Here is a 26,660-nt window from a genome sequence, read left to right on the forward strand (position 1 = left end):
TACAATCAAGTATACTGGCCTGGGGGAATGTTAAAACCTATGTGGTTTCTGGGATGGCCAAGAGTTAGATCTGGAATGGCTTGGGGGATGTTGGGAAGTCACAGGCTTTTAAGTAGTTATCTGAGGCAGGGGTGGGAGACATCCTGTGATTCAGGATAGGAGCAATCTTTAGGATTCAGAAGCTGATTAGAAGAGTAATCAAAGCCAGGGGCTAAGGAGCTAAGAAACTATGGAAAAGGAGACTTAAAATTTCTGTAGTGGGGGAGGCTTAAAGCTTTTGTAGTGAGGGAGCTCTCCCATATCACTTTGATTTAGTTGTTAGTTGTCTCGAAATTGTTGATTGATATTCTGGCATAGACGTGAAAACGCGTATTTTGACATGAGATTTAACTGAGCAATCTTTAAGTGGTCTTAAAGAGTATCATAAAATACAGACGGTTTCCCTTATTGGCCTCACAGTTTTCTTAAGAATAATTATAGGCCATCCGTGAATAATTTTAAGGTTTAAATACATAATTTTGTTTCTTCTGTTATTTTCTGTTTTCTGAAGATCTTCAGATATATTTTTGTGTAACACTGTTGTTATAGATTTTGGACTCAGCAAGGAATCAGTAGATCAAGAAAAGAAGGCCTACTCCTTTTGTGGTACAGTGGAATATATGGCTCCTGAAGTAGTAAGTAGGAGAGGTCATTCCCAAAGTGCTGATTGGTGGTCATATGGTATACTTATGGTAAGTAGTGTTATTTTTTCAAATTATGCCAATATAAAATTGATATTATTTAGAATTGTGGGAGATGTCAGGTGAGAATAGGGTTCTAATAATTTATAATTATCATTAAAAAACTTGTATTTGGGGTAGCCAGTTAGCTCAGTTAGAGCGATGGTGCTGACAGCACCAAGGTTGCAGGTTCGATCCCCACATGGGCCACTGTAAGCTGCGCTCTCCTTTAAAAAAAAAAAAAGACCAACTTTTGTTTGGCTACCTGTTGTACAATAATAATTAGAGTTTTGGTGTTCTGATTTCTTTTAAAGTTACTGAAAGAAAATGTAAATAGCATTCTTTTATAAACTATTTAAGTTTAAAACTTAGACCTGAAACCGTAAATTCCTAGAAGAAAACATAGGCAGTAAACTCTTTGACATCAGCCTTAGAAATATTTTTTGGACATGTCTTCTCAGGCAAGCGCAACAAAAGCAAAAAATGGGACTACATCAAACTAAAAAGCTTTTACACACAAAGGAAACCATCAACAAGGTGAAAAGGCAACTTACTGAATGGGAGAATATATTTTCAAATGATATATCTAATAAGGGGTTAATATTTAAAATACATAAAGAAGTCATACAAATCAATATTAAAAATTTTTTTTATTAAAAAAAATGGGCAGAGGAAGTGAATAGACATTTTTCCAAAAGAGATACTACAGATGGCCAACAGGCACATGAAAAGATTGATTGTCATCACTAATCATCAGGGAAATGCAAATTAAAACTACAGTGAGATATCACGTCACACCTTTCAGAATGGCTACTATCAAAAAGTCAACAAATAAAAAGTGTTGGCAAGGATGTGGAGAAAAGGGAACCCTCATGCACTGTTGGTGGGATTTTATATATAATGGAATATTACTCAGCTATAAGTAAGAATGAAATGTTGCCATTTGCAACAATGTGGATTGACATAGAGGGAATTATGCTAAGTGAAATAAGTCAGAGAGAAAAGGACAAAATTACTTCATTTATATGTGGAATCTAAACAGACTCATAAATACAGAGAACAAATGGATGGTTGCTGGAGGGCAGTTATGTGGGAGAAGGGGTGAAGAAGGTGAAGGGGATTAAGTACAAACTTCCAGTTATAAAATAAGTCACAGGGGTGTTATGTACAGCATAGGGAATATAGTTAGTAATACCATAACTTTGTATGGTGACGGGTGGTTAGTAGACTTAATGGTGATTTATAAGGTATATAAATGTTGAATTATTATGTTCTACACCTGAACCTAGTATGATATGGTATGTCACCTATATATTAATAAAAAATTAGAAAAAGGTCTACCAGGTTTTAGATTTCAGAATACTGTGTTTAGCAGTCGTATGATATTTTAATTAGTTATCATAGAATTTAGCACCTTACCATATATTATTGTCAAATTGTTACAGGCATGTCCCTAGAAAGATTGTAAACCTCTTGATGAGAGCAATCATGTCTTATACTACTTTGTATCTCCTTCTATGTACCTAACATATGGACTAATTTGGTATAAGATTAAGCATTGAATTTGTAGTATTAAGTAAGATAATAAATTAATAGCTATTGAATTAAATACAGTTTGCTTTTGAAGCCTGGTAATCCATTTTGCCTATTTACCACTGAATGGCACACAATATGACACATCGATATATTAAGTACCTACTACCGTGTTTCCCTGAAAATAAGACCTTGCCGGACCATCAGCTCTAATGCGTCTTTTGGAGCAAAAATTAATATAAGACCCAGTCTTACATTATATAAGACCGGCTATTATATTATATTATATTATATTGACTCGGTCTTATATTAAAATAAGACCGGGTCTTATATTAGTTTTTGTTCCAAATGAAGCGTTAGAGCTGATGGTTCGGCTAGGTCTTATTTTCGGGAAACACAGTAGTTTATTTAAGGGGGAGGTATGATTCTGATATACTGTCCTTCTCTTTTACTTTTTGTCCATGCCATTCCCACCTCTACTCTCCCAGTCCCCAGTAGAGAACCATTACTTTAAATTTGGGGTTTGGGGTCTGGAGCTTGAGAGAGATGATCCTCATGCACCATACTTCCCTTCTTTCCCTTTCTTTCACTCCTACACCTACCTCCTCAGTCTCCAGTTGAGAACCCTTACTGTCAATTTGGGAGGGAAAATGGGCTTGAGAGAGATTAAGGCTGAATCAAATTGAGAGTCCTCACGGGGTATAGGAGAGAGTTGAATGGATAAACTAACTAAGGTTGTAAGTTCAGATAAATGAACAGAGGACTGAGGCCAAAGCCATTATTGGATCTAAGTTTGAGTTTTATATATTAGGAATATAAAAACTTTTTAATGAACTATAATTATAGATCTTCATTTTTAGACCTACTTTTTCCATACAATTAATTAATGTCCTAGTTATTTGCATTGCAATTAAATCTCATAGGGAAAATGTTTTCCTTATCCTGTATACAACTGTCTCAATTTTTTTCTTTATAAAAGATACCGGTGTGTGTGTGTGTGTGTGTGTGTGTGTGTGCACGCGCGCGCACGCACTTCTCTTGTTTTGGTTCCTGTTTTTTGGGAAGTGAGGGGAGTGAGAATGGTTAAATCTTTCTTCATCATGTATGAATCTGAAATGGTTCTATGCTTATTTTTACTTTCTTTCTACTGTTAAGTTGTTTGCTTTAAAAGCATATCTTTGTTTTAAAAGAAAATGACTTGTGTCTGTTTCCAAATTGCTTTGGTTTGGGTAACTTAACCAAACATGACAGTACTGAAAAAAATTGGTTTCATTTGCTACAGATCACCTATCAGTGGAGTGGGTATGAGAAGTGTATTTCCCTAAATGACCTAGGTTTCTGGTCCTATTTTGACCTACTGTCATGTAGATCCTGTATGATTTGATGATCATGTATTACAAGTCTCAGTTTTTTTCCTAAAGAATTTCTTTGTGTATTCTAAGTTGTGCTAAATTGATTGTGTTATTTTTTTGGTTTGTTTTAGTTTGAAATGCTTACTGGTACACTGCCATTTCAAGGTAATGACAGAAATGAGACCATGAATATGATATTAAAGTAAGTTTAAATACTATTTTTTTCTTTTTGGAAAAATTTCTGGCTTTCAGTTTTGAGAAACTTGTTGTGGGTTTAAATCGACACCAAAAAAACATTTTTCACACTGTCTTGTTCCCTTCTCTTACCATATGGGGGACATTATTTGCCATCGTGAAAGCATTCTTTAAAATTCTTTTTGAGGTTTGTAAATTTAGAGAAGTATGGCTAGATTTAAATTTTCTAAAATTCTCTTTTCCAGAGCAAAACTTGGAATGCCTCGGTTTCTTAGTGCTGAAGCACAAAGTCTTCTAACAATGTTATTGAAAAGGAATCCAGTACATAGATTGGGTACTGTTTATTTTCTTAGCTTTTATAACAATATACTGCATGCTTTGGGAAGATGATTATAACTTTATGTTTTCTGGCTTCAGTTCCTTTACTGTTGCTATGTATTCATACCTACAACTTTGCATTTTGTACATGCAAAGATTCCAATAAATTCTGTTTCGTCTATAATTGAAAAATGGAGTGGTCTAGTTACTCAGTACTTCTGTTTAACATATATCATTATGTATATCATATGGATTACCTCTTTTTGAAATAATTCACAGAATTGTATAGGTAATCCTTTTAGACATTTGATGATAATTATTTTGCTTTCCCAATGTTCTTCAAGGTAAATAATGTTTCCATAACTGCTCGTTATTTGGCCACTTTTTGGTAGCCTTTCCCTTGATCCAGATGTAATCCTATTATCCTATTTATGTCCTTATGTTAAAATCGCAATGTTACTTTATTCTGTTGTACTTTTTAATTTAGCATATAGATATGAGGCCATAAATTGAATTACAAAGAAAAGAAAACGTACTTAAATTTTAATGTTATATTAAGCATGGTTTTGATTTGATTTGGAAGGCATTTCAGTGTTTCATGATTCTCTGTGTGCTTCAATATGAATATCAGTTATTTTTATCATATTTAATTTAAATGATCAATTAATAAAATATCAGATGAGAAATCAAACTTTTCACTACAAGGAATTTATGAAATATGTGTACTCCTCTTTATAGATAACAGCCTGAAGTCTAGGTATAAAGATTTTAAAAATCATACCAGTAAAAAAGTCTCCGTTTTTATAGGTTCAGAAGGAGTTGAGGAAATCAAAAGACATCCTTTTTTTGCAAATATTGACTGGAATGTAAGTTCAGTTGAAAATTTGTTACTGAATAACTTTAATATGAGCAAAAGCTGAAGAGTAAATGGTAGTGTATGGACTTTGCTGATAAACAATCCATTTGTTTTATATTTAGTATGAGAATTTTTTATTTGGGTAACATTGGTTAATAACATACAAGTTTCAGGTGTGCAATATTATAATTCCCTATCTGTATGCATTATCAGATGCTCACCATCATGAGTCTAGTTTCCATTTGTCACATATAATTGAACCCCTTTACCCATTTCACCCTCCCCCCACTCTCCTTCCCCTCTGGTAACCAATCACCAACCTGTTGTCTGTATGTATGAGTTTGTTGTTTTATTTGTTAATTTGTGGGTTTTTTTGTTTTATATTCCATATATGAGTGAAATCATACACTTTTTGTCCTTTTCCTTCTGACTTATTTCACTTAGCATAATACCCTCAAAATCCATCCCTATTTTTACAAATTTATCCACACATCTTCTGGTTCAAGGTAATCGCTATGATGTACGACACCTGTAAATAAAAATACCTTGAACCAGAAGATATGTGGATAATAGTAAATTTTAGTTTCTCATTTGTTTTACCTAGTAATTATGGTTAATATTCTCCCCTGTTCTAGGTTGAGAAATATGGAGAAAGAAGAGAAAGGCGAAAAGGGATGAATGATAGGGCAGATTCTTACAGAAAATGAATTCTAAAAAATCTAAGATGTTATTTAATTTCAAATGGTTCTTTGTCATGTATTAGGACAAATGAAATTTGTTAAAGAGTGGATATCTCTGTACAGGTATTTCACTAAATTTGGAGAGTACGTGAAAACAGAAACATTGTGGAATTCTAAGTCATGTATAGAATTTTTTTTAAGTTGCAGCTCCTAGACTACTATAATCTTTTCTAAGAAAAACCCACATTTTGTTGTTTGTTTTATAACACAGTTTTATGTATTTTCTGTACTATTAATCATCATAGATAAGCAGTTTTGATTATCTAGTACTGGTTTTGGTAACGTAAATTTTTTCAAAAGTTTCTTGAATTCTAGGGCAGAGGTAGAAAGCCATTATTCACTGATCAAGTCATTATTTCACCTGCCTTATAGAACAAGTTTTAGAAGGCAATATTTTGATTTATTTTTATAAGCCACTAGTATTAGTATCCTACAAGGCCATACAAATTTTAGAAAGTTAGAATATTAGAGAATATTAACTTTTTGAATTCTATTATAAGAGCCCTAGACAGTTCCTTTAATGCATATTTTCATGTGAAAACAATATTTTAGGTGAAATATATAGTTATTGAAGTAGTCTATTAATTTTGAAATCCTTGAGTATTGTTAGCTATTTCCCTATGGTAACATTATGACATATTCTGTATGGTTATTTTACCAGGGGAGATTCAAGCCAGTTTTTGATATCTAAAACCCAGCATCATTATTCCTTGTGAATGCAACCTGTGGCATCCCTACTATGTTTCCTGGTGTCAGTTGATTCTGTACATTATCTCTCAAATTTTTAGAATTTGGTTAATGGGTATCTGAAGTTTGTTGAAATTTCATTTATGAAATTGTGATTCTTCTCTTAAGGACTGTGAATATTATGTTTTGCTTTCCCTTATAAAGTATAATAATTTTTAAAGTTTTAATATGTTTTTGTGTCGTGCTGTTGCTCTAGAAATTATATAAAAGAGAAGTTAAACCTCCTTTCAAACCTGCTTCTGGAAAAGCAGATGATACTTTTTGTTTTGATCCTGAATTTACTGCAAAAACACCTAAAGGTAATTCATGTTTATGTGTAATATCAGGGCTTTTTGTTCAATTAGATCAGGGGTGTCCAAACTGCGGGCCCGCGATCCATTGTTAATTGGCCCGCAGCAAATTCCAAAAATATATTTAGTTTACTTAAATAAACCAGGTAAGGCAATACGTACTTCACCTCGAGTGAGTGGCCCGGCTGTTTCTGTATTTTACGACATACGGCCCTTGGTGAAAAACGTTGAAAAAAGTTTGGACACCCCTGAATTATATGGTTAAAAAAATAAACTAGTTTCTTAAATAAAAGCTAAAAGAATTGTAAGTTTGCAAAGGGTTGATTTTTCCCTTCCTATATACAGTGTTGCTTGAGCACCTCAAGTAGAGGCTTTAAATGGGAAATATTTATCAGAAGCAGGGACTAGAGCAAAGGTGAAAGGTTTTTTGTTTTGTTTTAAAAGTATTTTGACACGTTAATGCATTAGAGGGTAGGGGGTAGGTGATAAGACATGAGATATATCATTCTGACTCTTACAGTTTAGAATTTAACAAGGTTTACTTTTTTTTTTTTAAGGATTTTTTTTTTTTTATTTTTTATTGGGGAACAGTGTGGTTTTCCAGGGCCCATCAGCTCCAAGTCTTTGTCCTTCAATCTAGTTATGGAGGGCGCCACTCAGCTCCAAGTCCAGTCGCCGTTTTCAATCTTTAGTTGCCGGGGGGCTCAGCCCACCATCCCATGCGGGAATTGAACTGGCAACCTTGTTGTTGAGAGCTCACACTCTAACCTAGTGAACCATCCGGCTGCCCTAATGAGGTTTACTTTTAGTGGTGTTTGTTTCATACATTTTTCAACAAATATTAAATGCCTACAATGTACTAAACAGTGAGGATGCAGCAGTGAACAGCATGAAAATTACAATCCACATGGCACTTGCATAGTAGTGTGGAGAGACGGATAACACAATAAATCAAATATATAATGTAGCATGTCTGATGCTAATATTTAATGATTCCCTTTATTTTCAAAGAAATGCTGACATTTTATATCATAGAAGTCCATGTAGTTCTAATTAAATATAATTATTTGGACATTAGATTCTCCTGGTTTGCCAGCCAGTGCTAATACCCATCAACTCTTCAAAGGATTCAGCTTTGTTTCAACTTCTATTGAAGAAGAATATAAAATCACTTCTATCACAAGTGCAGACGTATTTCCAGTTGTTCAGGTAAATTCCACATAATCAAATTATATAGTTTAGGGATAATTATTTCTTTTAGTTATTTCTAATGGATTTACAATAATTTTTACGTGATTTTTAACTTCATTTATCTCTGTATAATAATGAATTAAAGGTGTTGCCATATGTCTTGAAATAAAGCAGACGGTAGTAACTTTTAATTATATTTATGTAATCTCTTTTGGCAAGAAAATGTAATGGTGATGTATAAGCTAGTTTATTTATTGTGTTGGCTTTAGGGATCTAGACAGCCTGCAATTTAGGATCAGCTCAGATCTGTTTAAGCCATTTATAAATACTGATGAAACTTTTAGAATTAATTATTCTTGATTTTTTTTTAAAGATTTAAGATGAATGTATATTTAGGAGAAAAGATAGAAAATGAAAAATATTGCATTAATCTTAGTATTTTACATTTAAAAACAGATAAATGGAAATCCTGCACGATTTAGTGAAGTATATGAATTGAAAGAGGATATCGGTATTGGCTCCTATTCTGTTTGCAAGCGTTGCATACATATAGCTACCAACATGGAATTTGCCGTGAAGGTATTGGCTCTGAGCCTAACTGTTTTTGTTTTATATGTGTAAGTTAAATGACAGGTTAACTGACATTTTTCAGTGGAGCTAGGGGAGATTGCAAAGATAAGATAATGAGGAAGAACTCTTAAGACTTAATATTTTCATTTTGAATTTCTTTCCAAGACTTTATTTTGGAGAAACAGTGTATTTCATGAATGTCTTGCTTTTTAATAGTTTTATTGTAAGGTAGTATGTTAAGATTGAGCAATTGTGACAATTACTATTGCATTTGGATCACATTATCAGTTAGTATAGTTTCAGTTAACTGGAGCATAATGTTAAAGAAAGTGGACTTTTTTATTGTTAGGTTTTTAAATGTTAAAATAATATGAAACAAGCATCACTCTTGAGTTTTAAGCATTTGCTTAAAAATATAACCAAATTGAAAATGTATCATTCATTTTTAGACAAAGAAAATAATTTGGTTTTCTCTGAGATTTGTCTTGTCTTACTTCTTAGATCATTGACAGAAGTAACAGGGACCCCTCAGAAGAAATTGAAATATTGATGCGCTATGGACAACACCCCAACATTATCACTTTAAAAGATGTAGGTATTTAAAATCTAAGCTAATTCAAAAGCTAAGCTAATGAAGTTATGATTTGGCACTTTACTTTCTTATTGAAACTTTTCATGTGTATGGTATATTTATTGTCATGCAACAAAATCTCAAGACTCTTAAATTTGCTACTTCAATTCTTATTTATCCCCTATGATTCTGTATTCCTACCCTTATAGACTGTCAAAAAGGAACTTTGATGGTTGGTAAATGAGTGTCCTAAATACTTGAGCATAGTCTGGTTAGTTAATAACAATTATAACTAGTACTATTTATTATTCCGTAGTACTGTAAAATATAGCAGATTGGGAATCTGCCAAATTCTAGAAGATTTTACTTTCTTGATTACAGAAATTGACTGTTGCATTATGGATTTTTTTTTTTTGAGCAAAACAATATATTACTCTGTAGTTTTATAAAATGAGCATATAACTCATATTAATAGATGTTACTGACTGCTGGCTTTTCACATAAGAAAATAATGCTCCTTTCTCTGTAGAGAAGGCAGACAAATCAGCCATCACCTCAATCAGTTTGTTTTAGATAATATGATAAGCCTTTTGATTAAGAATCTTTAAACAGTAGTTTACCTCTCTCTCTCTCTCTGGCCCTGAGAGTGTATACATATTTTTCTTATTTATTCTCCTTGATATAATATTTGAATTCAACAAATATTTAAGACACCATGTCAGATAATGGACTGTGGGGAGAATTTTGAAAAAACTGATAATATATGTATTGCCAGAAGGAAGCTTAGTATTAATAGGGAAGAAAAATGTCTATAATACAGTCAAAAATGAGATAGATAGATGCCATTTGAGAGGCACAGAGTTTTATTTTTCCATTTATATCCTTTGATGAAGTATAACATACAACTTTAAAAGTTAATAAAATTATACAGTGGGTGCAAAAAGAAGTATACACATTTTAAGAAAGGAAAAACTGTATTAAAATTGTAATAATATATATCGATAACAAAAGATGAGTACAAGTTACATTTGATTTCTGCAATTACAAAAGGTGCTCAAAGTGGTTACCATCAGCATAATTTTAATACAGTTTTTTTCTTAAAATGTGTATACATTTTTTTTTTGGTACCCTCTATATATGTTTAATATGGTCTCACAGGACTGTATAAGAGGTTATTTGGCTGGTTTAATCTTCCGTGTAGCCTATACTATCCTAACAATAAAGAAATGTCTCTTTTTAACACTGGAGGTTCACTAGAAAAGTAAAGTAAATGTAATTTAAACATTTATGTTCTTTAGGTTTATGATGATGGTAGATATGTTTATCTTGTTACGGATTTGATGAAAGGAGGAGAGCTACTTGACCGTATTCTCAAACAAAAATGTTTCACAGAACGGGAAGCTAGTGATATACTGTTTGTAATAACTAAGACACTGGACTATCTTCATTGTCAAGGAGTAAGTTATAATTATATTCTTCCCTTCAATTCTAGGACTTACATCTTCATAAAATCATATATAGGGGATACCACCTAAAATGGATAACCTTTTTCTATCACATACAAGTATATTTTACAGAGAATGTCTTAATTAAAATTCATAATGTAGTGAAGTTTATGGATTTTGGAAAATGAATAATACTTTATTAATTCTCTTCACTCTGCCTGTTGGCCCTGATTAAATAGCACATTAGTTTTAAAAGTGGTTTGGATGATATAAATGTATCTAAGCTGGACTTTAAAATTATTAGGTTGGTGCAAAAGTAGTTGTGGTTTTTGCAGTGTTTTTTTTTTTTAACCTGTTAAAACGCAATTACTTTTGTACTAACCTAATATTAAACCTAATCAAACTTAAAAGTGAAACATAAAAGAATTATTCAAGGACATGTTGTGAATAAGATTCAAATTATGCTATACCTAACATATAAAGCTCTGGCAGGAAGAGGACTGTGTGTATTTTGATCCTTGCCAACCCGTCCTCCAAATACAGTAAGAAATTTGGATTCTAAACATTCGAAATACCAATACATTAAAATTTGTAGTGGAGGAGCAGACCTGTTATTTTGCTTCCTGTCTTTTCATAAAGAAAGCAAATGTTATCAAAAAAGGTCAACTTTTATTATATATTGCTATGCAAGGAAACAAAGCCACAAATAATTTAAAAATGTAAGTTTTAATTAGTTGTAATAGTGGATATGTATCCACTTAAGTATTATCAATAAAGAAATTGACAATTCAAAATTGACACAGTGAAAATTCTACGTGAGCCCCTCTTATAATTAAGAAAAATAACCCAAGATTCAGTTTTGTGTGTGGTTTAATAGAGTATATTTTTAAATATTTTCAAATATAAATTATATAATGCTAAAGGGGTAGTTCTTTTATAATTTAATTCCTTGATTGTCTTTATCAACACTCTCTAAAATAAAGGACGACCAGAAGTTTTGAGAAGAGGAAAATGTTAAGCATCTTTTCTTAGTTTATTATTTTAGAAACCTTCTGGTTCTTTTATCAATTAAATAAATTAATGACAGAGATGCATTGAGCATTTCTATATGCCAGACATTGTAAAAGGTTTTGCAGATTCAAACTGAGTAAGACTCGGTCCTTGTCTTTGAAGAGCTTTCCGTATGGTAAACTACTAATTAAAGATAAGACTAGATTAAATGAAGTGGATGGATAATATCTGTAGGAAAATAACCGTGTAGAGAATTTCAGAATATTTTCCATTTCTAGCATTTCATTTGGTTATTATTTATTGTTTCTATTTTTCTGCTGAGAGTTTCATGCGGTGAAAGCATATTTTGTTTTACTCCATTGTGTAATTATAATAGCCACTTAATTTTTTAAATTTCTTTTGTATTTAGTCTTGTGAATTTTACATAATACATTTTGAGATATAATTGACATAACATTGTGTAATTTTAAGGTGTGCAGTGTGTTGGTTTGATACATTTATATACTGCAGTATGATCACCACCATAATGTTAGCTAGCATCTCCATAACATCACGTATAATAATAGCCACTTGTTTGTTAGGTCCACCGCGGTTTATCTTGGAGTTGGAATTAGTTGACTTTTCTTTTTCTCTTAAAACTGTGTTCCATTTTCTTGGTTCTTCGTATATCAGATAACTTTGGATTACATACTGCACATTTGAATATTAAGGTATAGAAATTGTTTTGTATTCTGTTATTTTTCTCTAATGATTATTATTGTTTCTGTTTTGTTTTGCTTCAATAAATACTTTTCTTGGCAGTGTCTGCACTGAAAACTCTGCTTTTGGGCTAGCAACTTGATCTCTATCTTTTATCTTTATATTAACTACTTTGAGCCTCTTGTGCACATTTTTGGTTCAAGGGTCATTTCTGGCTCTTTACCTTACAGTATCCCTCCACTCAGCATTCACAGTTTCCCAGCATCTCTTTTCTGGTCCTGCAGGCCAGAAAGTCTGTGGGCTTTTCCATGTGTGTCTTCACCGTTACTGTGTGCCATCAAAACTGCACTTAACCCTAGCCTAAAAGCCATTCATACAGCTCCCCATTTTCCTTCCGTCAGTCAAGTATGTACTCCCAGCCAGTCTATCTGCTTTTTTTCACTCTCCAGTACCTTCAGGTAGTTGAGTTTTGTATTATGTTCGGGTTTTATAGTTGTTTACTCTGAGGAGGGGCATGTGGAGCAGGGTCTTAGTCCATTATAACCAGAAGTGGAACTGAGAATTGAGTTTTGATACTTTGAGATTGGAAGTGGTTACCAAAACTGGTGGCTTGAATAGAAACTGGAGCATCTGTCTGATAGAGATTATTCCCTCTGTGTACTTCAGGCTTTCAAGGCTATCCAGGTTGGAGAAAGTATCATTTTCAAAATTTTATGCTTAAGAAAGTTCCTTTTCCTGGAAATATATTAACTTAAAATGTTTTATTTCACAAATATTTATTTAGCGATAGAGAAATGTTATGCTTTTTATTTGTTTTATGTTCAAGGTTGTTCATCGTGATCTTAAACCTAGTAATATTTTATACATGGATGAATCAGCCAATGCAGACTCCATTAAGATCTGTGATTTTGGGTTTGCAAAACAACTTCGAGGAGAAAATGGACTTCTCTTAACTCCATGCTATACTGCAAACTTTGTAGCACCTGAGGTACTCTTTAAAACTTCAGTTTTTGCCTTCACTCTTTTCCTTTAGTTGAATGTATATGTATGTTAGGGTAGGTAGGTAACAGCTGAGTTATCTTGTCCACTCTCAACTATAAAGCTCTTTAAATCAGTGAATTCTGATAACCCCTGATATAAATATTCAGACTAGGAACTATCATCTGAAATCAACCTAAATGTAATAGTCAGACTATACTATTCTTTGGGTTATGTACTAGTTTCAGAACCATACCATTTTAGAGCTGGGAGAGAGAATAGAGATAACTCCACCTTCAACATATTAAATATTATAAATGAGGAAAATGAGGCTTAAAGTACCTAAATAAATAACTTTTTCAAGACCCAGCACTCACTCAGTTACAAAGCCAGGATAGATTTTCAGATATTTTGGGTTGTGCTGAACATGAGGTAACTTATAATTGTTTAACATTATACATAATAGACATATAAGGATAGTTTCATCCCTGATTGTTTAAGGATTTTCTAATTTCTGGAGAAAACAGCTTCTCGGGGTTTTATTATAAGCCATAGGATTTTTCTTGGCAAATAACATTCATATGTGGATCTTAGAGGGAAGATTCAGGAAAGGTAAGGCTGGGGAGGTTAAGGGGTGAAGCTTTCACATTTGGCAAGCTCCAACAGACAGCCAGTTCTGATCATGGGTGTGGGAGTTTTGACTGTAGCAACTCCCACAGAAATTGAAAGTATGGTTGATGAAAGAATGAATCAAGGATGGCACTGGTCATATAGATTCTTTTTAAGATTTGTTTGTAAGTCAGAAGCTGCTCTTATGTGTTGTGAATTATGCTAACCCATATGGATTATTATATTGTATATTCAACACAAAGCAAAATAAAAAAAAAATTAAAGTTTGAAAAATTGAAATTTCCAAGTCAGAGAAGAAGAATGAAATAATTTGAGGATGAATTCCCATCTCATGTGCATGTTTTCTGATTTTATTTTTGTATCAAATAGCCCTTTCTGAATAAAACGGCACATCAGATTAACGTTAACCATTTATATTTAAATATCAACAAATCTGTATTTTAATGTAGCTATTAGAAAAATAAATATTTCTAACAATAAAGATAGAAATGTAGAGAAATAACTTTCTAAAGAAAACTTAGAATGTTAAAATTTATTAAATCTTTAAGATGGAGATGTGGAGGAAGAGGCATATCACCTGCTTTACAGGGTCTTCATGGTAAGAGACTTGCCTATCAGAAATCATGTACACATCTAGAGAATGTGCTCTAATCTGTATTTTAATTAAATTCATAGAACAAGGAATGCACACATTTTTATTAAAGTAAAATATACAGAAACGATATTTCTCCAATAAAAATTGGAATGCATGCACGACCCAAGAAGGGGTTATTGTATGGCCCCCAGGTGTAAGAGATATAAATCAGACATTAAAAAATTAGCCTTTCTTGGACATTTCAAATGGTTTTATAGGATAGGAGGACAGAATAGTTGAGATTAGGGCTCTTCTGTTAAAGATAGGATATGTAGTCATCATTAATATTCTAACATTTGTGCAGGAGACATGCAGAAGAGTACAGAATAACCATTTTCATAGCCAAATTCTTAATACTGACTTAATCTTATGGTCTTGGACCCCTTGATATGATGGAAACTTCTCACTGGAAAAAGACTAGGGGTGAATGTGTCCCAAATGAACATCTCCAAAGCAGACATTAAAATGCAAAATATATACTATGTCTGTGTTTAGATTGATGATTAGGTAAACATTTTTTAGCTTAAAGTCTAAGTAAACATTTTTAAATGAGTGCAAATCCAGAGAAGAATGCAGCCTTTTGATGCTTTTTATCCTAACAGACTTCCATTGTATAATAGTAAGACACTCTCACCATTGTAATAGTGAAGTTTTTCAGGTGAACTTGTGGACAACACTTCGTGTGTCTGAACTACCTTTTGCTAGTATTTGTATTTCCAAAACCCTTTGAAAAGTTTTATTATCTAGTGCTGAAGCTCCTGCTAGCAATTAATGAATACTTGTAAATTGTTGTAAATAAAATAGAGATTTGGGTAATATTTGTAAAATTTCAGACCTGTTCATAAATGAGTCATGAAATATATGAAATGCATTATCTTTTAAACTAGAATCAGAAATATTCAAGTATCTATGCAGATATTTGAGTAATAACAGCATTATGGGGGCATAAATCCATTATTTCATCACAGTGTATAACAAGATCTTTGCTAAGATATAAACTAATTAAAATTTCAGCTTAACAATAGCAAGGAATATTCATTCATATTTTTATATGAATCAATTCAATCAACCTCTTAAAGTAGACATAATAGATGTGCTTGCTTCTCTACCTGTGTCGCAAAAATTAATATATCTCCAAAAAGGTTTAATTCTTTAATTTATAAAAGTAAATCCATTATATTATTCAAGTGATATTTAATGCCTACTGAGGTCTAAGAATGATCCTGAATTAAAGGAACTTGCAGTAAATTGGATGGTTGTTGTCTGCATCTCTTTTATAAAATAATTGTAAAATTATCCTGTTTTGCTCTGCTCTGGGCTGTCATATGTTTCACTCCAAATATGAATTAAGTTGAACTTTAGAGCAAAGGGAATGAGAGTCTCTGTCTATGTTACTTTTTGATGATTTGGGAAACCAAATGAGAAAGTTAATCGTGTTACTGTGCAAAAGGTCCGGCTGCTCGCCAAGCCAAAACGCGAGAGGCAAGGTTGGTAGAAAGAAAAGCAGTTTTATTCCAAAATGCCAGCATTAAGGGAAGACAGTGGACTCCCTCTCACAAAGACTGCCTTTCCCCTCTTAATATTACCAAAAGGTTTTATAGACACACCAGGAGTGGCAGAAGGAGGAAGAAGGAGAAGTTGGCTAGGCACCTCCAGGAAAAAGCACTTCCTAGAGGCTGGTCTGCCCCAGGGTCAGCAGTGAATCCCACACAGATGCCGAAAACCCCTCCCAAGTTGCTGACGCAGGTGTGCACACTGGTCCGAAGTAAATAAAACCATTGGAACTGGTATGCATAGTGTATGTAGTACAGTAAACAGTCATCAAGGTTTGGTGGGAGGGGAGGGAAGCAAAGAAAGGAAAAAAAAAAAACTTTCAAAAAGTCCCAAGGCAAACCTCAGTCAAATCAAATTATATCAGAGGTTTACATTTCAAAAATAAAAGATACAGGGTCACTGTTACAATGGCATTAATAACTTTAATTCTGACTTCTATCTTCTTGTATTTAAGTTGATGCAAGTAGGAAGGTAACTATATTCATATCCGGCAATTGTCGAAGCCAAACTTACAAATAAAATGTCCGTGATGGTGGTTATACCGTCCCCATTTTATTAATGTGTTAATGTTTTTATTTGGTTCCTATGTCTAAAGGCTTTAGCAGAGGACTTATTTTTCTAAATGAAAAAAGGCTTCATTTCATCTTTATTTTTCTAACAAACTCTATGAACTTCATAGAGAAAACTTAATGCATATAAAATTTATTATTTAATTTTTATTAACACTAGCCCCAACAGCAAAAAACAGCTACCTAAATTATTGTATGAAAAATTGATGAAACCAGAATTTATCAAATGTGTATTTGTGATCCAGAAATATACTGATCTTTTCAAGACATAAGCCTTGTATATAAAATATAAATTCATCTTTTTCATAAGATCATATATCATCTCGTGTAGTAAGGAGACAGTTATAAATATTAAAAGCACAGGCTCTAGAGTAATAATACCTACTCCACTACTTATTACTTTTGTTATACTGGGCAAATTACTTAACATTTGCCTCAGATTCCTCAACTTCAAAATGGAAATAATCATATCACTTCATAGAGTCAGTGTCAGGATTAAAAGACAGTACTGTGTATAGTATACATTAAGTTCTCTGTACAAATTAGTCTTAAACTTTGATGTCTGTATCTGATTTTCATAAGAGGAGAAATCAAAGTTCATTGAGTTCAGGGATCATACCTTACAAGGTTGTGTTTTTGTGTGACCCATGTTACTTAATCACTTTATTAATAGCCATTTATTCAATGCTTGGTAATAGCAGAAGACTTTGCTTTTAACATTAAGTGAGTCTATCTTTGAAAAGATTAAAATAATCTTAAGTGTTTAAGTTGTGAACATTTGTGAGAGTATTAGAAGCACAAATTTCTTTCAGATGAGAAAATTGAGTTTATACTGAGTAGTACCAGATAATGAGTTTTCTTTTCTCAGGTTCTTATGCAACAGGGCTACGATGCTGCCTGTGATATTTGGAGTCTGGGAGTCCTTTTATACACAATGTTGGCGGGGTAAGAAACTTACATACTCAAAATAACTCACATCATTATTTGAATTTCACCTGTATGTTTTCATCTAGAAAGAGGACAGATGAAAATAACCTTAAGGAAATTGCTATCAACATTTCAAAATATTACATATTGTTTACTTAACAAAATTTAAAAACTAAAGTAAGGCATTTAATGAGGCAATATTCAGGTATATAATTAAAAGAGTTTTCATTAGAGCTAATACTTTAAAGCATATATTTTATTTTGATATTTTACATTGAGTGCCTTGCTTATTGGAAAGTGTTTCTTTGAGCATAAAATAATTTTCTGTTTCAACAGGTACTTGCCTACTGAACTTGATACTGAGTTAATTCCCCCCCCCTTCTTCCGCCCCCGCCTCACTCCCCACTCAGGTTCAAGCTGTTGTTTCTCAGTCTATTTGTGTAGGACACAACTCCCTGGCCCATGCTGGTATTTTGCGCTCCCCCTGGCTGAGGCAGTCAGTCGCCAGTCGTCTGGCAGCTCACGATGGCTGCCGCTGGCCACCCAGCCACACTGGGTAGCCCACAGCAGCTCATGGCAGCTTATGCCAACCTCCGGCCGCTGAGGGCATCCCAGCTCCAGGGAGAGCTGTTGTTCACAATCTTAGCTGTAGAGGGCGCAGCTCACTGGCCCATGTGGGAATCGAACACAGCAATCTTGTTATTTGCACCGCGCTCTAACCACCTGAGCTATTCAGTTATCCCATGAGTTAATTTTTTTAAAGTAGTTGAATTCTGGCTCTCCTGGCAATAGAGATTTAGTAAGATTGAGCTTTATAACAAATCTAAATAGTAGCAGAATACTAAATTACAGAAACACACACAGCTGCCTTCTCTTAAAAGGCTAAAGAAATAATTTTTAAAAGTAATAATTGTATTATGTTATTGTTGGTAATTACAAATAATACAAGTGCTGTTTTACTCTTTTTTGATGTATGATTAGATTTATTGCTTCATTATTCTCTTCTCATTTTTTGTTTTTATCTTATTTTTTCCCTTTGCTTTCATTTGGTTTAATTAATTTTTTTCGAGATGTTTTACTCTTAATATTTTTATTTAGGAGCAAAAATTTAAGGCTGTAGAAAAAAGCTAGGTTTAGCAAAGTCTAATGCATAGAATATAATTTGAAGAATTATAATGCAATTATAATGTACTTAGGTGTGCCTTTTTATAAAGAAGCCATTTAATACAATTGAAGTATGCTTGACATAATAGAAACTTTGTAAGTTATGTAAATGGTAACTAAACTATGTATTGGCTTAGTGATGAATACATACATCAGTACTTTTAGATATATTACAAACTTTAGCAAAATATTTAGTTATAGCCCACAGCAAGTGTTAAATTAAGGACAGCTAAAATTTGCTTATGAACTGCAGTCAGCACACTATTGTTTTCAAACAATGGGATATCATTTCTAGAGTGCTGCTTTCAAGTACTTTATGACTATACAAAACATGATGGTGTGTATAAATGTGTGTTTAGTTTTATCTCAACTTAATTGTCACATGGGTGAATTAAGACATTAACATATTAAGACATTTCTCATGCTTTTTAACCCTGTCTTTCCATTCCCAAATTTGAATACCATTTTCAGTTCCATCTGTTAAAATGGTACAAAACTGATCATTCTTTTTGTCATTCTTTTTTTGTTTGTTTGTTAAATTTATCAGGGTGACATTGGTTAGTGAAATTATATAGGTTTCAAATACATATTTCTATAATACACCATCTAATATATGGAATTGTGTGTTCACCACCCAGAGTCAGTTCTACTTCCATTACCATATATTTGACCCCCTTTTCCCACTTCTACCACTACTTTAACTTTATACAGTATTTTTATCTTCCTGTCCATGAATATTGCTCCACATAATTTTAATGGCTATAGAGGGTTTTTTGTTATACTGAGTTTACTAACCCATTTTTCATAGACATTAATTAAAAGTATTGTTAACCTGTTTAAACTGGTAATATTCATAAAATGCTAGTGAATAAATTTGAACCAATATAATAAATACATTTTTATGAATATACAAAATTATCAGTTTTCTCATGATGGGTATATTTGGTTTGCTAATTTATGCCTGGGTGAATACAAAATTAGCATGTTTATTCTGTTCTGATTTTAAGACTAGTTTTACATGAAAAGCCACAGTTTTTATTTTATTTTACATTGATTCGCTGATCAAAAGTAAAAAAATTGACATAGGCAAAACTCCATTTTATTAAATAATTCATTAGGATTAAGTTCATTGTTTGAAGTATCAAATTTGATATGAACAGTAAAGGGAAATAAATAGATGATTTTTTTTTTAATTTGCTATAGTAAATATTTACATGTAGTCTTCTACTCATCACTTTCAATTAGATTTAATATGTATGTTAGACCCTCATCTCTGTTAAAATCTATTTTATTAATAGCTACACTCCATTTACTAATGGCCCCAATGATACTCCTGAAGAGATACTGCTGCGCATAGGCAACGGAAAGTTCTCTCTGAGTGGTGGAAACTGGGACAATATTTCGGATGGAGCAAAGGTATAATTAGATATATGTTTTGTTTTGTTGCATTCATGTTAAATTGCTGAAATGTTTAAGTTATAGTCTAGTCTGTATTTGCAAAGTACTTGATAGTGTTATATGTCAGTATTTGTTTTTTAACTCAACGTGTATGTGTGGATTGAACAAGACAATGGCTAACTTTTTTCTGCTATGCTTCTGGGCTATTCGTCTCTTATCAGTTTATACCGTGTTTCCCCAAAAGTAAGACCTAGCCGGACAATCAGCTCTAAGCGTCTTTTGGAGCAAAAATTAATATAAGACCGGGTCAAAAATTAATTTTAGTATAAGACCGGGTCTTAAATAACATAAGACCCGGTCTTATATTAATTTTTGCTCCAAAAGACGCATTAGAGCTGATTGTCCGGCTAGGTCTTATTTTCGGGGAAACACGGTATTTATTAGGGAATATAATGTTAGTATTAACCAAAACTAAAAATATAAATATTCTGAGGAAAAATGAATGTTTAAGCCAACTAAAGTTTCTTTCTTCACATAGTGTCTTTTTACACATCGTTTCTTCTTTAGCACATACATTGACTAGTGGTTATGTAGGCAATTTTTATGTTAACTTATTCTTAGAGAATATACAAACTTTTTATCTAGATATTTATTATTGATGTCATAGCCAATATAATGCTAGCCACATATGTAATTTTAAAATTTCTAGTAGCCACATTAAAAAAAACCAAAAAGAAACAGGTGAAAATTAATAATATAATTTATTTAACCTTGTATATTTAAATTACTTCACCATCTATTCAATATAAAATATTAGTGAGATGTTTTACATCCGTTTTTCTTTCTAGTCTTCAAAATTTGGTGTGTATTTTATACTTAACAGCCTATTTGAATTTGGGCTACCCATATTTCATAAGTGTTTAATAGCAGTATGTGGCTAGTGACTGCTGTATTATTGCTGAGTAACTGGTCTTATGTAATTTAGGAAAAAAACCATTGACCAAACCTTGACTGCTAATTTTCACATTTATAATTTAAAATTTTTCAGTTTTAAAACATAAACCCAGGAGTGGCCGGTTAGCTCAGTTGGTTAGAGCATGGTGCTGATAACACCAAGGTTGCCAGTTCGATCCCCGCATGGGCCACTGAGCTGTGCCCTCCTTAAAGAAAAAAACATAAGCCCAAGGGTTGTCAGCATGTGTCTTATAGAGACCGGAAGCTTTTAAGCCACCTTTTGAAGTAGAAAACATTTTAAGACAAAAGGAATTGTTTATGTTTAATATCTGCTAATGATAAAATCTAATTGTTTCAAGAACACTAGCTATTCTGGAGGGTATATTATGGAGTAAATCTCATGTCTTGATCATTGTAGAATAAATAAATCAGGGATGTGATTGTTATTACCTTTTAAACATCAGAAAACCAGAGAACAGATTGTGTTTGGATCTTAGCCGTAACACAAGTGTGCTGTGGGATGTAATAGAAGGTATTCCTTCTACTACATTGGAAGCCAGATCTGAGTGTTAATTTTGATCTACTAACTAGCTGCTTCAGTTTTCTCATCTGTAAAATGTAGGGACTAATTTCTCCCTTTGTGTCCTTCTGATAGGGTAGGTAGATAGATAGAAATGAGCAGGAGAAGGAGAGATTTAGCCCCAGTTAGAAAGCCTCTTGCTGTAGTTTTTAGTTGGGTCAAGATGCCTGGCAGCTGCCCAGCAGGACTACAGGCTTACACATACCTGTAAATCAGAGATGTGTTGTTAAAAACGGGGATGGGGGGGCGCACATCCTGTTTGTCATCAGTACCTTCCTAGCCCAACAGGATTCCGGGTTTACACATGCCCCTAAATCAAAGAAATGTATTGCTGAATGCCAGAGGACTAGGCACCTCAGAGGGAGAAAGAGATAAGAGAAGGGAGAGGGGGAGGCAATTCTACCCATAGACATAAAAGCCTTCATACAATGTGAGGTGTGGCTTCTTCCTCCCTTGGGTCAGCCCCTCAATGTCTCAGAGTGTACTTTCTTTTACTAACAAACTTCTGTTCATGCTGTATAAAATTCTATCTCTTGATTGAATTCTTTCCTTCAAGAAGACAAGAACCGAGGTGTTCAACATCATTTTCCTAGTAACACTTCCAACTCCAAAATTCCATTTCTATGCATTTGGTTTATTTATAATTTGTCAGAGTTCCCCTTGTAAAGTGATTGAAACTACTAGTGTTATTAATTAAACATGTATTTTCTCATCAGCCAGTTTGTGCATCAGAAATTGTATTTTCCCGAGGAACAATTGTAATGTTTAAAGCTATATATATGATCCTCTTCCATTCTTTAAAAAGACAAAAACAAAAAACTGGCAACAGTGATGCTGAAATAGCTATTTATATTCCAATTGTGCTTAGATTTTTAGTTTTCAGTGTTGCATGCGTTTTATGTTTATGTCTGCCTAGTGCTTAAGGAATAATACTTGTACATATTAAAGTTACGTTTTATTCTCACCTTCACTTTTAGTCTGATATTCTAGGGAAATTAACATAGGAAAAGATACTAGATGGGGCAGCCAGATGGTTGGAGCCCGTGCTCCTAACGCCTAGGTCGCCGGTTCGATTGCCCCATGGGCCAGTGAGCTGGGCTTGACCTGGACCTGGGCTGCTGTGAACGGCCGAACAACGGCCAGCAACCGACTGCCTCAGCCGGGTAGAGTGCAAGGCTCATAATACCAACATGGGCCAGGCAGCTGCACCCTCCACAGCTAGACTGAGAACAACGGCTTGAATCGGAGTTAAAGGGTGGTGGGAAAGGTACTAGGGATATTGTTGAAATATGACACAAGGCCTTTCATTTATTCCCTTTTTATGGGTTAAGTGACTTTAGTTCTGTCGTTGAAACTTTTCCGAAAGTGATGGTAAATTACTGAGCAAAATGACTGGATGTATCTTTTAAAACACTATCTCATATACATTTTAACACTGATTTTTTTGCGTATTTTAAATTAGTGCTGAAGGTAAACTATTGTTCAGTTGCCCATAACCCCTTAAACTAGTATTCTTTTTTTTTTTTTAAAGATTTTATTGGGGAAGGGGAACAGGCCTTTATTGGGGAACAGTGTGTACTTCCAGGATTTTTTCCAAGTCAAGTTGTCCTTTCAATCGTAGTTGTGGAGGACACAATTCAGCTCCAGGTCCAGTTGCTGTTGTTAGTTGCAGGGGGTGCAGCCCACCATCCCTTGTGGGAGTCGACGAGTGAACCAGCAACCCTGTGATTGAGAGCCCGCGCGCTCCAACCAACTGAGCTATTGGGAGCTCAGCGGCAGCTCAGCTCAAGAAGCGGTATTCAATCTTAGTTGCAGGGGGCGGAGCCCACCATCCCTTGTGGGATTCAAGGAGTCGAACAGGCAACCTTGTGGTTGAGAGCCCACTGGCCCTTGTGGGAATCAAACCAGCAGCCTTTGGCATTAGGAGCACGGAGCGCCAACCGCAGCCTGAGCCACCGGGCCAGCCCCTATTTCTTTAGTGGTGAGAACTGTGGTATTTGCTGCCACCTCATGACAATTCTTTTTTTAGGTTGGTGAAAAGTAATTGCGGTTTAAAAGGTTACAAATAATTGTGAAAACCACAATTACTTTTGCACCAGCCTAATACTTATAGTTCCTGACAAGCTGTTTTTCCCATTTGAATGCTTTTTTTGTTATTGGTTAGTACCACCACTAGAAGGATATAGAAGATGCTTCTGTTTGCTTCCTATCCATTCAGAGTTCCTAGACTTTGTTTATTCAGTTAAATGGTGGAGGTGATAGAAGTCATGAGAGCTTTGTGAGTCTTAGCTATAATAATTTCAGCTTAGTCCTCACCTCTAAACCCAGGCTTTGAAGGCATTGGAGAGATGAAGAGAAGAATCTGCGAAACAAAGCAAAAGTAGAAGAGACAAGAGAGTAACAAAAATTTTATGGTGTCACTCTGTATTAAAAATAAACACAATAATACCTGATTAATTATTTAGAAGACCATTCTACCTATATTTTAGACTATTTTAAATAAAGTGTTAATTATTTCAAGTACATATACCCTTAGCCAACAAAGAATTGCTCAGTAGAAATTCTATGGGACAATTATTTATGACTTCTTCCCTGACCTCCTTTAAAAAGAACAACTTCTGCTTTTCCTCTAACCTTGTACCCATTACTATGTTGTATGTGTATTATTTAAAACACTTACCAGATTCTCCTTTGTCATATATTCATTTGTGTACATTTTTAGTCTTCCCACTCAGGGAGCTTTAAATGTCATATTTATTCTTGTATTTCTTTACACATCTAGCATAATAAATACTTGAATACTTTTTCGTAAACTATTTAATCTTTTTTAAGATTATTTTTAAATTTATTTTTCAGTTATAGTTGTCATACAATATTACATTAGTTTCAGGTATACTGCATAGTGATTAGACATTTATTTAATCTTCAGGTAAACCTTGCATTGTTAATTTACACAGCAAGCTTTTTTGGTCCATTATATAAAGATAAATACTGCCCTATTGTAAATGAGTATAAATTTGAAATAAGTGATCAAGTTTTACACAAATATTTCTTCTCCATTTGACTTGAGGTTGCTTTTAATAGATTTTTTTGTTGTTGATGTATTTACAAATCATAGATTTGTAGAGCTAAAAGGGATCTGGTCCATTATTTTGCAGATAGATAAACCAAGATAAATAGAGTTTATCTTGTCCAAAGTCACACACTAATCACTGGCAGAGCTGGAACTGATTTTCAGTCCAGTACTCTTTTTCAGCCTACCACATTCTAAGGAAGACTTTCTGGAGGAAGTAAGGCTTTATTAGCTTGGCTTGTGTGGATGGAATGGAGGAGAAAAAGGTCTATAACCCTTTAGTAATAGAGAGCTCAAAGGAAAGCTGTTATTTTTCACTCACTTCTTTTCTGTAGTATAGAAATTAAGTATCTGAAGCTATATTACTCTTAACATAATCTGCATTACAGAGCAGTTTTACAGGTAAAACATTATATTGAAATCCTTCTAGGGCTTCTAGTACTATAGCTTTCAAATATCTTCTGCCAAATTATAGTATAGAAAGACTACAATGCCTAAAGAAAGCTGGGAAATACACAGACAAATTCAATAATTAGCATTTTACTCTTAGTTTTATACCTCTTATTTGTTAACCTATAATCAAGGCAGAAAGTGTTAAATATATATGGAACTCAGTCTTTTATGCTGTGGAACTATGAATTGTAACACAGTTGACCAAATGAAAATGGCTTACAGTATAATTAGTAATAACTGTGATAAAAAATTATCTCAGTCATATGATTAAAATTGAAGTAGAAACAATGAATTATTAGTCGTTTCCAAACTTTAATTGAATTTTTCACCTGAGTACTATGAGAATAAGAAAATTGCTATTCTCCTGTGTTCTTGTATGTTCAAAGAATTTGGAATTTTGCTGGCTTTTACTTAAAATGGATATAAAACAATAAGAAATCCTTGAGCTCTATGTTAGATTACATTAATCACTCTTTACTAGTAACAGTTCTCTTCCAATTAGGTTACTTAACTAAATACCCAACTGATTGTATATAAGTGATCATTCTTGTCATAGCTCAGTATCTTTTTTAAAAAACTTGCCAGCACTACTAATATATCCACTTTGAGAAAATGGAAAATTATTCATATGAAAGTGACAATTTTTGTGAACTGTGGGTAAGCTCATTTTCCTCTTAGCTATCAAGAAAATTTAATGAAGAGTACTTAAGATAATGACACTTCGTCTCTTTCATTTGTCATCCATCCTCTGCTTGTCATTCTGTCAAGGATATCTTGTATCTTATTTCTGAAAGAGGTTAAAAAGAAAACATAAGATAATTTAAGTCCTATTAAAATTCAATTCCTTTAAAAGAAAGTAGCAAATGTTGATACTACCGCCATAGAGGCATTTGATAGCATAAACCAATCAGCATTCTGTTCATATCTTTCCTCAGAAACAATAATTATAACGTAGGCATTTAAGGTATGGATATATTTACTGCAATTTTATTTTTATTTCAAGAGAATCCACTTTGCTTTTGGAAATCAGTCTATAATTTGGCCATTTTTATGTGTTTAAATACCTGTGGAACATTTATAAAAGTATCTTAGTCTTATATAACTTAGCTGAATTTTACCCCAGGAGTAATTACATCCTTTTTGCTTAAACTACTAGGTTGACCATACATCACACTTTGCCTGGGACTGTCCTGGTTTATGCCTTTCATTCTCAAGTGCCCTGGTTGGTTTGGATAACAAATTATATGACCTCCCTAGCTTTAACTGTCCTTAATTTCAGTTAATTTTTTTCAATGAATATTTGATAAAACTTCAGTGTTCTTGTACTTCATTATGAAAAACTGAATTTTTTTTTCTGGAACGGGAATTTTGATATTTTCCACGAATGCTTACTTAATGCTATAAACATTGAGCACTTACTATGTATTCATGATAGTTATGACTTTAAAAAAGAAAGCAGTGATAACTATATAAAGTTCAAGCATCAATATTGAGTTTACTGGGAAAGAA

At 33.3% G+C, this 26,660-nt stretch overlaps 1 protein-coding gene across 2 annotated transcripts in view; it reads left to right on the forward strand.

Moving 5' to 3' along the window:
- The window catches only part of RPS6KA6 (ribosomal protein S6 kinase A6), a 97,049-nt gene that overhangs the window by 62,021 nt on the left and 8,368 nt on the right, over positions 1-26,660 (forward strand). For both annotated transcript variants that reach the window (XM_033105762.1, XM_033105704.1), the window contains 12 exons: positions 589-731; positions 3,736-3,806; positions 4,045-4,133; positions 4,925-4,983; positions 6,657-6,759; positions 7,829-7,959; positions 8,398-8,520; positions 9,013-9,102; positions 10,381-10,539; positions 13,064-13,225; positions 17,471-17,547; positions 19,992-20,109. In XM_033105762.1, coding sequence (XP_032961653.1) covers positions 589-731; positions 3,736-3,806; positions 4,045-4,133; positions 4,925-4,983; positions 6,657-6,759; positions 7,829-7,959; positions 8,398-8,520; positions 9,013-9,102; positions 10,381-10,539; positions 13,064-13,225; positions 17,471-17,547; positions 19,992-20,109 — 1,325 coding nt within the window. The remainder of the gene's footprint in view (positions 1-588; positions 732-3,735; positions 3,807-4,044; positions 4,134-4,924; positions 4,984-6,656; positions 6,760-7,828; positions 7,960-8,397; positions 8,521-9,012; positions 9,103-10,380; positions 10,540-13,063; positions 13,226-17,470; positions 17,548-19,991; positions 20,110-26,660) is intronic.

Source organism: Rhinolophus ferrumequinum, chromosome X (assembly GCF_004115265.2).
Source record: "Rhinolophus ferrumequinum isolate MPI-CBG mRhiFer1 chromosome X, mRhiFer1_v1.p, whole genome shotgun sequence".
Lineage (NCBI taxonomy): Eukaryota > Metazoa > Chordata > Mammalia > Chiroptera > Rhinolophidae > Rhinolophus > Rhinolophus ferrumequinum.